Source organism: Ceratotherium simum, chromosome 16, assembly GCF_057802395.1.
Source record: "Ceratotherium simum simum isolate JZ-2026a chromosome 16, ASM5780239v1, whole genome shotgun sequence".
NCBI lineage: Eukaryota > Metazoa > Chordata > Mammalia > Perissodactyla > Rhinocerotidae > Ceratotherium > Ceratotherium simum.
In genome coordinates, this window is record NC_141915.1 from 49,386,010 (window position 1) to 49,402,412 (window position 16,403).

The following is a 16,403-nucleotide window of genomic DNA, read 5'->3' on the forward strand; positions in this document are numbered from 1 at the left end:
TTGGACTCCTTTTCTGCCCTTGTTTTCAGCCTGCCTGTCTTCCTGTGCGTTTCAGTTTGAGGGCATAGGTATTTTGTTGCATTCCTTTTCTGTAGCTTGAGATTAGGATAAAGATGGAGAAGGAAAGCTTAGCTGGGGCTCTGAGCAACTTTTTGGTAGAGTAACTGATATCTGCTATGTCTTTTAACATTTTATTAATGTCCAACACCAGGGCTTGCTTTCTGTATTGGAGGGTTTTTCTTTTTCTATGGGACCTTTGAAGCCTATGCTTCTATTAGAAAGGATTAGCCTCAATTTTTCACTTTGCCAGTTTTATTCGTCTCTTTCCAGCAGCCATTTCTACTCCTTACAGTTACCCTCCTTATCCGCCACTGGGCAGGATAGGGAAAAGGGAATGATTGCTCTTCGGTCTATTTCTCTCGAAAATTGAGGTATTAGAAGATATCCCTCAGCATTATTTCATCTCAGCAGTTCTACCTCTGAGGGAGGGGGACAGAATAGTATGTCTCACCAAACCATGTTAGAATCTTCTCTTTCTTTCCTTGACTACCACCATTTGAAATTTATGGCCAAGATGATATCCCTGTTTCCTTGTTTGGTTGCTGCCAGTGAAGGTTCTTTTGCTTTTAACATTTGTTTTGTTCTTTTCACAATTTTGGGCTATCTTTATCCAGAAGTTCCAGTGCCAGGTGTGTATGAGGCATAGGTTGGAATACAGTTATTGCTTTATTGCTAAAACCATTCCAGCACCAGCTTAGTGACCGACTATCAGGGTGTTAAGGAAAGATTCATGGGTTAAGATTAACATTATACTAGGTAGCCTCTATATCTCTCCAAACTCTTCAACATCCTTACTTCTATTTACTTGAAATTAGAGCAGTTACCATTGAGTCGTAGGACGGATCTACCCCTAGGGCTCCTAACTGGAGACTCCTCCTTTTCCTCCTTCCCCAGCCAGAGAATAGGGAGGGCCTTTCTCCCTACTTCCTATAGCTTTAACCCATTCTTGTACCAAGGCTTGTAGAATATAGATTTTGTAATTTGGTTACATTTGAGGTAATTTTCTTTAGTATTTTACACCATAAATCCTCCTTTTTAACATGTTGGATGCATTCTATCAACCTATAATTTATATTCCTGATTTTGCAATTTCTGATGTTGAGGTATGTTACTGAGATGTGTTGGTCTTCTGTGTGTTGTGTATTGAGAAGTAATGACTTCTTCCATTTCTTTTGTCTAAAGATTATCAAAAGGTGTTCAGGCCGTGTTTCCTAGCACTAATTTCACTGTAAAGTGGTTACCAGTACTTAAAATATGTATTCCAACACCCCCAGAGACTTGGCTATCTAGTGGTTCCATCTTGGTCTTTCTCAAAGCCTGGAATGTGCTCCTTCCCTTGGGCACTTACATGAAACCTCAGTTAGAATGAGGATATCATCATCAGACTGCAAAATGATTTAGTCTGTGATGGAGGGCTGTGCTTTCAGGGACTTCAGAACTTCAAAACTTCACTCTTGAACTTCATGTTCAGTGTTTGTTGGGGATAGCCTAGTGGATGGAGTAGGAACCCTATTCATCTTCTGTTTTGACCTACAAAAATGACAATTTCATGTAAGTCAACCTAGTAGTTCCTAGGCATTTAATAAAGCCATTTTCTCACCTAAACCACAACCAACAAGCCAGCAAGCCAAGCATCTCAGTGGACTTCCAGATGCTACCAGATGCTTGCATGTGAGGGCCAATCACTTCCCTTGTCCCTGGAAGACATGCCAGTCTGCTTTAATACATGTAGAGTGGGCACATACCCAGTACAGTTATCTGGACCATAGCTCAATGCTTTTGGTTTAGGGGACTTGAATCTTTTCCTCTTATATTATAAGGCGCTCTTTAGCCAGCCTTAATTAAGCAAGTTCCTTGATCATGGTGCATCCTAATCCCCTTGTAGCATGTATTGCGGATTCTGGACCACCTAGGCTTAGAGACCTCATTGACCACTCAGCATTCATCTTTGTGGTTGCTGTCTGCTTTTACCTTCTCCACATTTTCCATGATTTACCACCTCCTGGTCAACATTAACTCCATTAGGTATTATTCTTGGTCAACCCAAGTATCTAGTGGTCCAGTGTAAAGAAGATGTGCTACTTCATGTTTACCTTTGAGATGTGCCTACAAGTAAAGGACTGAACTGGAAAATCCAAAGAACTTTTTTTGACATTTGCTTACGTGGAAGGGGCTAGGAACCAGTAAAACCTTGAATTTAAACACAGATCCACCTTGACAAAGGTCTTTGTGGTTATGAATACCATTGTTAAGATGTTCCCAGAGCATTAGGGTTTTTCTCCTGGACTCTACCATTTATCAGAAGAGACGCTTGCCAGAAGATGCTGACAGTGAAGAAACCTAGACAAAGACAGAAAGGGCTCATGACATCTAGAAGTGGGCCAAGCACTGTTGGATCGAATAGACAAACCTAAGCTATTTCACTTTAAAAGGCTCCAGCAACCTTGAGATTTGTTCATTAACTAACATCCTTGAGCAACAGACCCTGACAAAATAACTAATAATTTATGAACATCTGTCTTTAGACTTGAAATTCCATTATCTCTATTTCATTTGTTCCTGATTTTTAAAAATGAATAAACTGAAATTTGAACATGGGCAGGGTCATTGATCAGTCTATCAGAACTCTTCAAATAACTCAGAGAAAGTTCCTATGGAAGTGCATCATTCCTAGAGCCTAGGATGAGGCAGCTCCATTGCTAACAATGTCATACCAACTTATGGCCATGTGTCTTTTCTTGGGGGAAAAATTCTATAATTCTTGTGCCTTATTTATAGGTCAATTGGTTACTTTTCCCTACAGTACTGTGAAATATTTTTCTCTCTATCAATTTTAAATCACACCCATTATCCCAATTTTTCTGAGGCTTTTGTAAACCAGATCTCAGGAGAATTTTCCACTTCCTTCTATTTCCTTTCAGTGTGTTATGTAATTGAATGATTTTTAACTAAAATTTATAATTTTATTATAATAATGTTTGATAATGTAACACTGACTAGAAATAATAATGTGTCCAAGAACTAAAAATAATTCATATCCTTGGCTGCCTGAAAAAAATGCAGTAATATCAATAAAATTTTAAATTTTCTCTTTTGTTGGGATTAACATTGTAGTTATGTGAATCACAAGTAAAATATGCACATTTTAAATAAGGAAAACTTTTCTTTACTACGTGGTATAGAATATAAGGAGAAAATTTTTATATTATTTTTTTCTGTGTGTTACCAACAGTAGAATAATATGGAAGAAAGATCCCTAAGTTTTAAAAAGACATAAAATCCCTAGAATGCATCTTTGTTCTCAGATGCAAAATAAATTTTTCTATATTATTTTATACATTATTTTGTTCTGATAAGTGTATATATTCAAGAGTTAGTATACTTTTTTTCTTCTAAATTGTATAATAAATTTATGAGTGATCAGAAATTTCTTGTTCATTTTACAACTCTCTAAGAAAAATCACAATAAGAAAAAATTTTGAAACCTGTGTTTAAAAGCAAATTTAATTTGTGTTTTCGTTCTTAAGTTGCAATTAGAGGATGAGAATTTCAAATCTCAAAAGAAAATAACTTCTGAAATTTAGCGCAGCATGCACGCCTAGAGAAATGAATGCTATAGCTTTAAGATAAGGTAGCCTGGTGATTCATTGCACGAAACAAGATCGATTTGGAGCAGGCTCCTACTGTTAGCTTTTTTGAAGATGGATTCTCATGCCGAAAATAACACAACATATTCTAGATAACAGCAGTTTTTTCCCCTGAAATCCACCAAAACTGAAGAAAAATCCAAGTGACTGTTCTTAGCAGCTGTGTGGCCTGGAGTTCACTGGGGAAGCTGGCTTCCTGCAGTCCCCTATTCATCACCTGCTTCAAAGACAGCCTGGCTGGCTATAGTTTGCAGGCCAGGTAGGGTGCCATTGTGCACAGTCTGGGAGGATTAGTATCAAAGCTGCGGCAACCAGGCCCTTGGTCTCGGGCTGCCATTCAGTCTAGCGGGGAGAGGCTAAGACTGGCCAAGGTCACAGTCTCCAGTGTGGAGTGGACTGGGAAAGCATCCTGAGAATAGAATGCTTTTTATGAAATCATGGCGCAAGCTTGCAGCACAGCAGGTGCCCTTCTGGAACACATAACATCTGTTTATGTTGGTATACCGTAGCTGACAACGAGATAATAGAGCTTTGAAATTTATCATTTTATTTTTAAAAAGACAACTGTATATACAATAATCCAGATGCGTATTTAGCTCTGATCTTTTATTTGAAAATCATAAAACTGACCGATTCAGTTGCGCTTTTGATGTGTACATATTTAAGCAAAAAGCAAAGCATACTGTCTATTAACTGTTTATAACCATTGCTGATCAGTAATACCCGAATTCTTGGGGAGGAAATACCTAGCATTCAACATAATTTTTTTCAATGTTCAGGCATTTGTGTCAACAGATTGCAGAACGATTTACTGAATATGCCCAACTGTCTTGAATATTAGGAGGTTTGGATAAAATCCCCCCCAAAATGAGAGTATTTCAAGGGTGAGGTAATAATGACGCAAAAATAAAATTTTCAACTTGGACAAATTAGAGAAAAATTAAGCTGTCCATGAGTTGTCATGACGACAAGGATGTTCTGTTGATGAACTGTCCTCCTCATTGTCCAATCAGATAGTAGAGCTGAAGCTGGAGCATGAACAGGAGAAGACGCACCTATTACAGCAGCGTAACGCAGAGAAGGATAGCCTAGTCCGAGACCATGAACGGGAAATTGAAAACCTGGAAAAACAGCTTCGCGCTGCCAATATGGAGCACGAAAATCAAATTCAAGAGTTCAAGAAACGAGATTCACAGGTAATTATCAATAATATTTTATAAAACGGTTATCTATTTTTAAAAAGTCATCAGCGTTTAATGTTTTCTTATTATTCTTGTTGATGCACGCTGTTTGATCATTTGCAAAACTGACATATAAATGTGATTTTTTTGTTTTCTCCCCCCACCCCGTTTTGAGGATGAATAAGGCTTTAACTGCAGAAACCACAGGTAGCCAGATTAAAAATCCCATGGCGCGCTATAACTTGGCCCCTTTTTTATAATCTTGTCTCAGTTCCTTTCATGATGGATTTTTTTAAGGTATCTGCCCCTTACTCCTCCCCTTAGCCTTAGCAAATCCCTATGAAATATATCAGCCTCACTCCTTGCTTTTTGTTTTAATCTCTGTAGGTAATCAAGCAGCTGTTTTAATATTTGCTTTTCCTTCCTAGTGTTGCTTTTTTTCATGAGACTCTATATTTGATTAGATCACTCAGATGGTAATTGATAAATGACTCCAGAGAAGGGCTATTTCCCATCAGGTCTGTTGCTTTTTCCTACATGCACATACACATGCCTCCTAGCCTCCATCTCTGTAAGCCCTGTTGGAAGCCATTTGGCAGAATAACCCCCAGCTGTGGTAGCATTTGACTCTTCAAACTTATGGATGAAATGTGCACTGTCAGCATGGAAAATTATCTTTATAAATTTCAGATGAACAAAATCTTATTGGGTGTGTATCTTTGTGGTACAATACATTCTTTAGGGTATATATAATCAAAGGCCTTTAGTGTATCTTCTTGAGGAGATTGCTGTGAAATTTTATTAAAGAAAAATTGAAGAGCAATTGATAACAATAAAAAGATAATTTTCTTTTCTAATAACACCATGCCATATGCTAGGTCTAAATACCTCTTTTCCCATTGAAATCTAACCGTATTATCCACACCACACATAAGCTTCTTCCTAGTTATCCTTCCTCCCCAAATAATATAATTTTTAGGCAATGAAATAAACCTTCTATTTGTTATGATACGTGTTTAAACTATTTTATAATTATCTAAACATAAAAATACTACTGATTAAATAAGATGTTAATTTCTTGAGTGGAGGGCGGGAGGCGGTAAGGCAAAGAATAGGAGTTATTGGTTATTTTTCATTTGACCTTGAGTTGTCTTTTACTTTCAGAGAATGACTGAGGCAATATAAATATATTCAGCACAGGTTTTATGTCAATAATATACATTTATGGGAAAATTATTTTCAGTTTATTTTATAGAGGTTTGCTAACTAAAAAGGTAGTCATTGTAGTAGCCATGGTACCAGAATAGTCAGGTGGTTCCTGTTAAATCACTGTGTATTGTGTATTTGCCACCAACCTCATTAGAGCCTTTATAAAATATATGCTGGTCTTTTGATTGTTAACCATACAATTTATTAAGAATATTTTCAAACTTACATTCTCCTTCAAAGATGATGCTAAGCCTTACCATTGTCTTCTATAAGATATTTGGGTTCTGAGTCAGTGTAGGGTCTGTTTGCTTAGCAAAATTGAATAATTAATACAATAAAATACATTAATTTATATATCTTTCTACTATTTTGGTGCTGTTGTGGAAAGCCAACCCAAGTGGAGGCCAAATTTAGAGGAAATCTTTGTGATTTTGTGTATGTCGTTATCTGCCATATATAGGGTGCGGTTCTTCCAATGACAAATAACAAAAGAGAATTTTAGAATTATTACATATACTTAAGCCACAGGGAGAGTATAATAAGGTTATTAATTGAATTTCTTCTAATTGGAATATTAAGTATGAGGATCATATGACTTCTTCAAATGCTGTTGATAGGATTATATTTCTCATATTTTGTGTCTTTCTTGCAACAATTGGAATTGCTGTCATGGGTATGCTAGTAAGCAATGGAAACTTAGGCTAAATGCATTCTTGATCAAAATGAAAATGATTTTCTAAGCTATACTTAGTTGTTTTTAGAGAATGTATTTTTAAAAACTATCATCAATAAGTTATATTTTTAAAAATCTTATCAAATATACCAAAATGCTAATAATTTGTATTTATTTTTGGTTATTCATTGAGGATATTAATTCAAAGCTTCCTTCGGGTAAGTCCTAAATTTTCCAAAAATATCTTTTCATGACTGTGGTCTAAATAATCTAATGTAATAGCTTTTAAGTCCTGAATTCCATTCACAAATTTCAAAATAACGAAGTGGGCATATATTTTTTAAAATAGAAGATCTTTTTTCAAATCACTGTTTTGTGGCTTGATGCAGCAAATATTGGATTGTATAATTTTTAACTTTAGCTCCAGAGTGACATTTGATTTTCAGTTCATGTTTGGCTGCTCCCGTTTAGCAATGGAGGCCATTTTGTAAAAAGGACTGTTTGAAATACTTAACCAAAGGAGAACTAGGGAAATATCTGTTTTGGATGCTGTAGCTTTGTTTGCTGCTTTTTCTTACATCAGATTCTTCAATGCAGACAATATACTAAAAATCTACTTTTGGCTTCTTCCAAATATGTAATATATTGTATACTGATAAGAAAATCATTATTACAAAGTATAGTTACCTACCATAAGATGAATCATATGTCAACCAGGAACTCCCTTTTGGTGAATATGCTATATAATTATTACAGGTTAGTTGTTGTTCAAGTAATTTCTGTTTTATAGAGAAGTGGTAAGATATGGTAATGCAACTACAGACAGTTAACCATTTCCCTCATTTTATTTGGTGCATATAGATAGTTATTCTATGCATATATTATATTTTTGTCATAATACCTTGATTTTCAATGGTAGAATATTTTACCTTGTGATACTTACATTTGCTAAAATGCATATTAAATTTTACCACCCTCATACAAAATTTTCAGTCTGGTATTTAGCTAAGGTCATAATGTTTAAGAGAAAGCATCCAGATCAGTATATATCAAGACATATAGAAATTCCCAACCTCATTGTCAAATATTTCTCATTTTCCAGATCCCTCTTATTGAAATTAATTTGGAGAATGATTTTATTGATTCAATCGTGTTTTTTAATATAAAGAAAATTTAGTTTAGTTATGATCGTCTTAGGAAAGCTTCTAACATGATAGTTCTACATGTAATTCTTGTTTTGCTTTTGAACTGCAATGTAGTGGAAAAATTTCTGCAGTCTATCCATTTGAATTACAAGAAAAATAGAACATAGGTTACTTGATTCCTTTATTGTTCTTTCAGGACCCTGAACCACTTAGAGATTGCTTGATTTTTTTATGTTTGTTGCCAAAGTGAGTGATGTGTATGAATACTGTAGAGGCTGTTACAGAGAACCTTTGTGATCTGCCCCAGAGGTGGTGTCACCATCTTAGGACAGCTATGTGACCTGTTGAGGTACAGACAAATCAAGGAGTCAGGGTAACCACAGCAGCCACTGTGAACCACCATCAGAATCATGCGAATTAGATACAGCAGACTTGGAGAAGGTTATCAGCCATAGCTGAAAATATATTAAACCTAGAATTTGTATTTAGTAAAATGGGTGTTGCCTAACATGGGCATCTTGATGCCTTTCTTGCTTCCCTAAACTGAGAATTATGATTCTAATATGAACAATTTTTGCATAATAAATGGACAGACCATCTTGATTTTGCCATATTGATACACAGTAAGAGGCTGTACCTATCACTGATTCTAAAATATGGGGTTTTCCGAAATCCTCATCTTTCTCGCTTCTATTTAACAAAAAATTTTCCGGAAAAGATATTTATGATGACAATTTTAATTTTTAAAATTATGTCTTAATAACATTACTTTATTTTCCATGACTTTGGGAATCTGGGCACAAGATAAAAATCTCCATTTGTAAACTGGGTGTGTGCATGTGTGCAGTGAATTAAGCACTGGCTGTCATTCTTCAAAGATTACTTAAGGATGAATAACAGTATGTATGTTCTGAATGTAATTGTTAAACCTGTACATGGTCTTTGTGCTGTTTTTGAGTAACATTTTTCTGTTGAAAACACTTGATTTTGATTTCTTTATATGCCAACTACTTTCAAATTGGATTTGAGGCAGCATTTTATAATAAACATACACTGAAGCAGGTAAAATATAACTGAAAATAATAATTAAGCAGTAAATGATATTAACCACATTAAAAAATCTATACTTCAAAAATGCTTCAGGAAAAAAATGCTTCAGTTAAGTATAAGTTTTAGCTCTGAGCTTGCCTGGAAGCCACAGTGAAGAGGGAAACATGATGAATTGTGTAATTCTGATTATCTAATGAAAGAAAGCATACCAATTCATTTTTTTTCCTAGCTCTCAATTCTAAGAGAAATTTATGACATGAGACTTAATATAAAGGACACTGACCAATATAGCTGATGATGTTCTCTCTCTATATTAAAACATTTGGAAATAAAATCTGGTGGGAAAACCTTAGATTCTTTATGTACTTTCACAAAATGTGATCAGCAGATTTTGTTTTAATGTGCCAAAATTTGGTTTTAATTTATGGAGAATACCATTATTCTCAACGTCAAAAAATAGTTGTTTTGAGAGATCCAATTTTGTACATATTATGAATCAAAATAAAGCTTATTTTAAGTCATGATCCTACCAAATTCTAGTACTATCACTATATGACTGTTCCAGAAACCTTACAAAATGTCTTTAGGAAGTCAAAATTAGAAACATGGCTGAGGTTAGAAGTAGTTTAAAAGTTAATGCCTTAGTGTGAATTTTGAAGCGTGTTCTCTCTTTCGTATATCTGCTTCTCTTCTCTTAATTTATACTGTGGAAACTGTAAGAAATGATAAAATCAAATGGTAATTTGGTCCAGGAGTGTAGGATATTTGTACCTGTCCTAAAATGGTTCACATCCTACCTAATAACCAAAATTGCATTTCATCATTATTTATTCATCAGTATCATTTTCTTGGTTTTGAGGGAGTATGGGTCAAACTCTACTAATTGCTTGGATAAACCAAACTACATAAACCATATTTTCCCCCAATGTAATGAGGCTGTTGCTGTTAATGTAGCCCTGCTTTTTGTTCCCCTCTTCTCCCTAGTGACACACACAGTCACATCAGAGTAGGTGCCTGGTGTCCCAGCTGTGTACACACCACACTTTGATACTTATCCCCTGATGCACTGAGCTATTTGTAGTAGAGAGAAAGAGGAGTGGAATTAAGTGTGTTTTAAGTATTAGTGGGTTTTGCTGCAATGTACAGAATGTTTAATGTCAAACATTAGAAGAGCTGCTGGGAAAATGTTTTCTAATAATTCACTTTATTTTGCAAAAAGAAAATAAGACTTTTTCAGTGGACTTGTGATAAAACCACCACTTAAAATTTTCAATTTATTTTCTTTATGTGAAGTTTTATAGTATTATCTAAGCGCTATATTTAAGATAGACCAAGAATTTTCTATATACATTTAAAATGTAAATAGAGGTTTTCCTAACTAAGCCATTTTTAAAAGCCTGTGGGGGAAATATTGTTTTTCTGACACCAAAAGCGTAGATTATACAGAAGTTTTCAAATAGGACCAAAGTCCTTCTCATATTTTAATGTAGATGCATTGATGCAAAGATCTCATTTTGTTAGTATCCAATGATTGTGTGTCTAATAGTATTTAATGAATTTAATAATATATTGTATTTATATATTTATATATATATATAACTTTGTATAAGAATACTATTTCCTAGGTACTTAATTAGGAGAAAATATAGGAAGATGATACCCTTTCAAGTAAAGTTTACATTTTTTGCTGGTCACCAGCTTTATTTTTCCATTATAATTCTAAAATTCTTTAATTATTTTCATCTTCTAAGCACAAAAGTAGCATATATACCTATAATTAAACCATTATATATAATTCAACTTGGTCCTCATTGTGGAGAAAATTATTTTAAGTTTAAAAAACAGAAACAGGCTGAGACAAAGAAATTGATTTCTCTAAGAATGATCCATTTGTAGAAGTATTACACAGCGTATCTTTAGTCCTGTGCATATTTTTTAAATGTGGCAGTTACCATGGAGACCACATTCTCTGGCATGTGGTCCACTTTTAGATAAAGAATATTCCTTTTAAAGACAAACCTTCCAAGTAATAACATGTAAAGTACTTCCTTTGAATTAACAACTTCGTGTCAATTAATAATGATTGCTTAAAAAATCTGCCTTTTGTTCTCATACTTAATAGATTTTTTAGAAATATTAAAATTGTTCTTAAGAATTAGTAATTAAATGCTGGAGATATTTCAAATGGGGGGTACAATGTGATCACTCTGCAATGGTGAAAATTGGGGAGATCGCAAGGAAACACAAGTCTGTGTATACAGTATGTTCTGCCAGACAAAAGAAGCTTGTAGTCATATCAAGTGTCTAAGTATCCAGCAATAATATAGTCAGATTAAGTAATCTAAAGAGATGACCGCATCCAATTATTTTCAGTTTATAGCTAAGGAATCTGTGGTTCAAGGACATTATCTTGCCCAAGGTCACAGAACAAGCAAACCATGGCATCTTAATCTTAATTCAGTGTTCTTTCTTTATCTCACAGCCTCATCCAAGAAAGATTTTAGATTTTTGGAGCGATTTGGACATGGCAAAAAAAGAGCAGGGTTATATGTGAATCTTTGCCTGGCACGGGAGAGAGACACTGGTACTCTTTGTTCCCCCTGCTGAGATTCTCATCGCAATTTGTATTTCTTGCAGTGATTTGCCATACTCAGTGTTGCTGCAAAGTCATAATTGAATCGTGCTGCTTGAGTTCCAGTTTTAGGAAGTAGTACCTCCTAGAACAACGCTGAATTTCTATGCTTGTTTATGTTTAACAGCAGCAGCAGCAACAAATATTTATTGTATGCTTCCTATGCGCCAAGCTCTCTACTATGTCCTTTACATTGTATTATCTCATTCGATCCTTTCAATACCCTGTAAGGATTAAATTTCCTATTTGGAAACTCTGTTTTGACCTTCTTACCTGGGTCAGAAGACGACGGGATGTATTTCCATATTACTGATGAGAAAAGATCCAGAAAGCATAGGAAATTGCCCCAGGTTACATAACCAGTTGTTAGCGTAGTGGAGACTCATGGCAAGTTCCCCGCCCCGTATGCCTGCTTGTTTATAAACTTGTTGTCTCTAAATTTCACTTATTCTGCATAAATGCCATTATATTTTCAATTTTGGATTGTTAATACGTTTCTAGATTTAAAATACTGATACCCATAACTCAGAATATGTAAATCCAAATCAAGTTTTAGCCAGTAGTTCCAGTCTTTCTCCAGAGCCACAAACTGTGGATGGCTTCTGAGACAAATTAAACTCTGAAGAGATATGCATTTCTTAATATTTTATTTGGAATAGAATTCCTTCCCACAAATTTCCGAATTTGTAGAACGGAAAAATGAATATATTTTTGAAATGGATTCACTTTTGGTTTTCACATTATTACTGAAATAAGAAGATATGTCCAAAGTAAGAATCCAGTAAGCTTTTAGGTGAATGGGGCCTACCGATCTCTATAAGAATTGCTTAGGAATGTGCATTTAGTGCTGGTTAAGTATGGTTTGTTCTGAATGGTTTATTGTAGGTGGATGTCTGTTATATTCACATACTAATTTGGAATATTACGTATCATCCATTTATTTTATGGAATGTATTTTTAAATCTCAAAGACTTCAGTGTTCGTATTTATTTCCTAATGGAACCCATATAAGGATCCTATTGCATGACAACAGCTATTCAAAACCCTTTAGAAGTGAGGTCAAGGTGGTTTAGTAAGTTTAAACCTGGAGACTTTCTCCATAGAAATAACAAAGAATAATTAGAAAATGTGTTTCTTCTAGAATCCTCAGAAACAATTTATAGTGATGCACTCTTGGCTTAATTCTAGAGTTATTTTGGTCAAAATGAAAAGTTTTCAGATGAATTCTTTTTTAACATGAAATACCGCAGAGATAAATAGTTATTCCACATGCTGAATGTCATTCCCAGGACATAAGGGAACATGCTTCGTTCCTGTTAGCACGTTGCTCTTCCTCCCTCGCCTCTGCCTCACTGAAATTACTGAGAACATGGGCAGAAATCATCTTCGAGGAAATGTTGGATGGAAAACTCTTCTTCCTTGATGTCTTGGAGAAGTCGTGTTTGGATGTCTGACTCAGTCAGTTCTCTCAGAGATGATGTCTCTATTTGTATATTTTAGGTAATTTTTTGTGACAGAGAGGTTGAAGCCAAGGTGCAAGAAATGATTGGCAAAATGATGATATCATCAAGTGTTCAAAGAGCTGGCAAATTGAAGCTTATTAACCTGTCATTTCGTGCTCCATTCAGGACTAATTGGAATCATGCCTAGTTGCATGATATGAAAGATATTTAACACCTGAGTATTTTTTCATGAGAAAAATGACAGAAATTGATGTCAGGGAGACCTTAAACTCCTATTTGAGGAGGAGAGCAAGGCATTACAGGAAAATAATAGTCTATTTTCAAACTACTTTAATATTTGTCTATAGAAAATGTTTGAAAAATATTGTCATTAGGAGGAAACTTTTTAGATAATAAAAATTGGCCTAATTGAACCCCAACGCATTGAAATTGGTAGATGAATGTGAAACTTGAACTGTTTTTCAGTTGAAACAAATACTAAAATTCAGTAAAAATTATTTTTCTTCACTTGCTTTAACAATTATTTTAAATTGTTACTTGACCTCTCGAGTACTTTCGCATATTTGTATACTGGGAGGTTGGGGAAAGATCACAAGAAATCAGAAAGACACAATACACAACTAGAGTTACAGGATTTGAAAATGTGTATTTTTCTGGTTAATTTTGATTTGTGTTGCTTCCATGTGAAGTTAAGGCCTGAAAATGAGTGAATGGTGAAAATGAGTGAGTGAAGTTTGCCGAAGTATGTGGCCTGGATCTGGGGTCTCTTTCCTTGTTCGTGGGGGCAATTGCAATGCAACATTAGTCTCGTGGGGTGTGTGTGTGTCTCCCACTGATCCGTCGCTCTGTGGTACAGAAGAGCTTTCAGTGAACATGGAACCAACAGTCCAGCTAGGCCCCGCATCTCAAAAAGAGGGAATTTTCCAGTGTAAAGACTTGAAAGGTCTTTAAAAAGATTAAAATTAAACTGATGATTCATTCATCTTAAGTTTGCTCCTTAAGTCAGTATTTATTAATGAAACAAACCCCAGATCCCTAGGGTCAAGTTGGACCTTATTTATTTTGTTATTTGCAAAGATGTCATTTAATGTACAAAATGCATGTGTTCACCAAATGTTTCCTGAAAAGCTAATTTCTGGTAATGTAAATGTTTTCCTCACTGGTTGGGCAAATTGTATGATGGTTCCAGATATAGTGATGTTGGCATGTGCAACAAGAGAAGTGGAGTGTGAAGGCTGAAAACTTTTTGTTCTTCAGTTATTCAAAAATTACTGCCAAAGCTGTCATTAGACAAAAGCCATGAGTTCAAGAGGTGCACTGTGTTCCTGGCTCCCCTATTAAAGTCAATCCTGGCTGTGCATATGCTGGTTCAGACTTTGGGAGACATGTGAATATGCACTCTTGTACTTTCATCTCTTTAACCATTTCTAGTGACATGCAGTAAACATCCCAATCTATTGCCATAAAGTTGATGTTTCTTTAAAAAAAATCATTCAATTCAGAAATAAGAGTAGTAGAGTAAATCTTCTCATGAAAATCATAATTATTGTTAACTATTCTGATTGCTCTTTGAAATCTCATAGTTCCAGATTGATATTGACAAAATGGAACTCTGTGACTTGAAAATTTTATATTTGTGACTCTTAGAATAGTATATAAACCAAATTTATTTCCATGTAAATTTTCCTATCTGTAAAAATTAGGCAAAATTATGTATATGGAAATTCCTTATGACATAGACTGTATTGAATTTGATTCATTTACTCAATAAAGATTTCTTGAGTACTACTCTGTGGCAGGCCCTGGTGTGGAGGTACATACCTTTAGGAAGTGCCTTTCACTTCCTGGTATATGTGAATATTGCCCCAGAGTTGTATAGGGCATGACCTATATAACCCCCTAGGGGGTTGCTGCACTGGGTTCAGCAAAGAACAAGATAGACCAGTACTCTGCTCTGAAGGAACTTAAACTTGAATGGGGAAAGACAGATGATAACACAAAAAACAAATTTACAAGGAGAGCATCACATGGCAATAAGTGGTAGGTGGAGAATTAAAATGGAGAGATATGATACAGTGACTGAGTGATTGTGTTAGCTGGCCATCAGAGAAGCCTTCTCCAAGGAAGAGCTATTTAAGCTAAGATCTGATTGATGAGAAGCCAGCTAGACTGAGGGAACAACTGGTGCAGAGACCCTGTAGGGTAATAAACTTGGTGTTCAAGAAATGAAAAAGGAGACCTGTGTGACATGAGCACAGCAGGTGGAGGGAAGGGCAGGGCTGGTGAGGAGTTTGGATTTGATTTTAAATGTGATTGAAAGGTAATTAGAGGCTTTTAGGCAGTAAGGTAACATGATCCACTTCGTGTTTTTAAAAGGCCTTTGTGGCTGTTGTGTACAGTCCTGGATGTCTGTAGGACATATGTGTTATAGTCAATAGGACTTACTGATGGGTTAGATATAAGGAGTGAAGGAAAGAAGAATTCTTTAGAGTTTTCGTTTAAGCAGCTAGATAGATGGTGGTGTCAAATATGAGGATGATTGGGAGGGAATAAAAGGAAAAACAAAAGTTCTGCTATTGCCAAGGTAAGTTTGAGCTACGTCTTAAACGTCCAGATGGAAATGTGTCAGGGAGCTGGATATGCAGATTGAGATTCCGGAAATATGAATGTGGACATCATTGGCATGTAGATGATAATGAAAGCATGGGCCTGAATGCAATTGCCAATTTCTTATCAAATGTGAAGACAGAGATGCTGGTTCACGGCCAGTCTCTACTACTTACTGGCTCTACAAACCTGAGTAACACACTTCATAACTCTGAGCATCATTTTCTGCATCTCCAATATTCATTCATTCATTTAGTGTCATCTGTTGAGCTCCTGCTATGTGCCAGGCGCTATACTAGGGCCTTGGAATATTAAAAAAAGGAAGATACCTGCCCTCCAGCTTATATTCAATGAGGAAACAGGCATGTGCATCTGTCATAAAAGGAGGGTAATATGATTCATACCAATAGATAGGAGCAAAGAATACCTTCCTTTAACATAGACAAAGGATACATCCTACCAAACATCAAAGGCTGCGTAGGATAGGAGACAAAGTAACACCCCTCATCAGCAGGAAAAGCTTCCCTGGCCCACAAGTCCCCAGGACGGCACCCTTTTGCCGATGACACCCCCTGATTGGGTGATGATTTAATTAGGCCCTTGAAGATACTTCCTTCACCATTCTATGGGGTGAAGGAGACTAATACCCTCCAGGCCCCTGTCTACTGTCTGGAAACTTTGCCTACATGCCTGCCTACCCACCAGGTGTGTAAGAAGCTGGTAACAATACCAGCAT

At 35.6% G+C, this 16,403-nt stretch overlaps 1 protein-coding gene across 4 annotated transcripts in view; it reads left to right on the top strand.

Moving 5' to 3' along the window:
• The window catches only part of CEP112 (centrosomal protein 112), a 449,689-nt gene that overhangs the window by 226,441 nt on the left and 206,845 nt on the right, over positions 1-16,403 (top strand). For all 4 annotated transcript variants that reach the window (XM_087441468.1, XM_087441471.1, XM_087441469.1 and 1 more), the window contains one exon: positions 4,721-4,903. In XM_087441468.1, the coding sequence (XP_087297594.1) occupies positions 4,721-4,903 (183 nt within the window). The remainder of the gene's footprint in view (positions 1-4,720; positions 4,904-16,403) is intronic.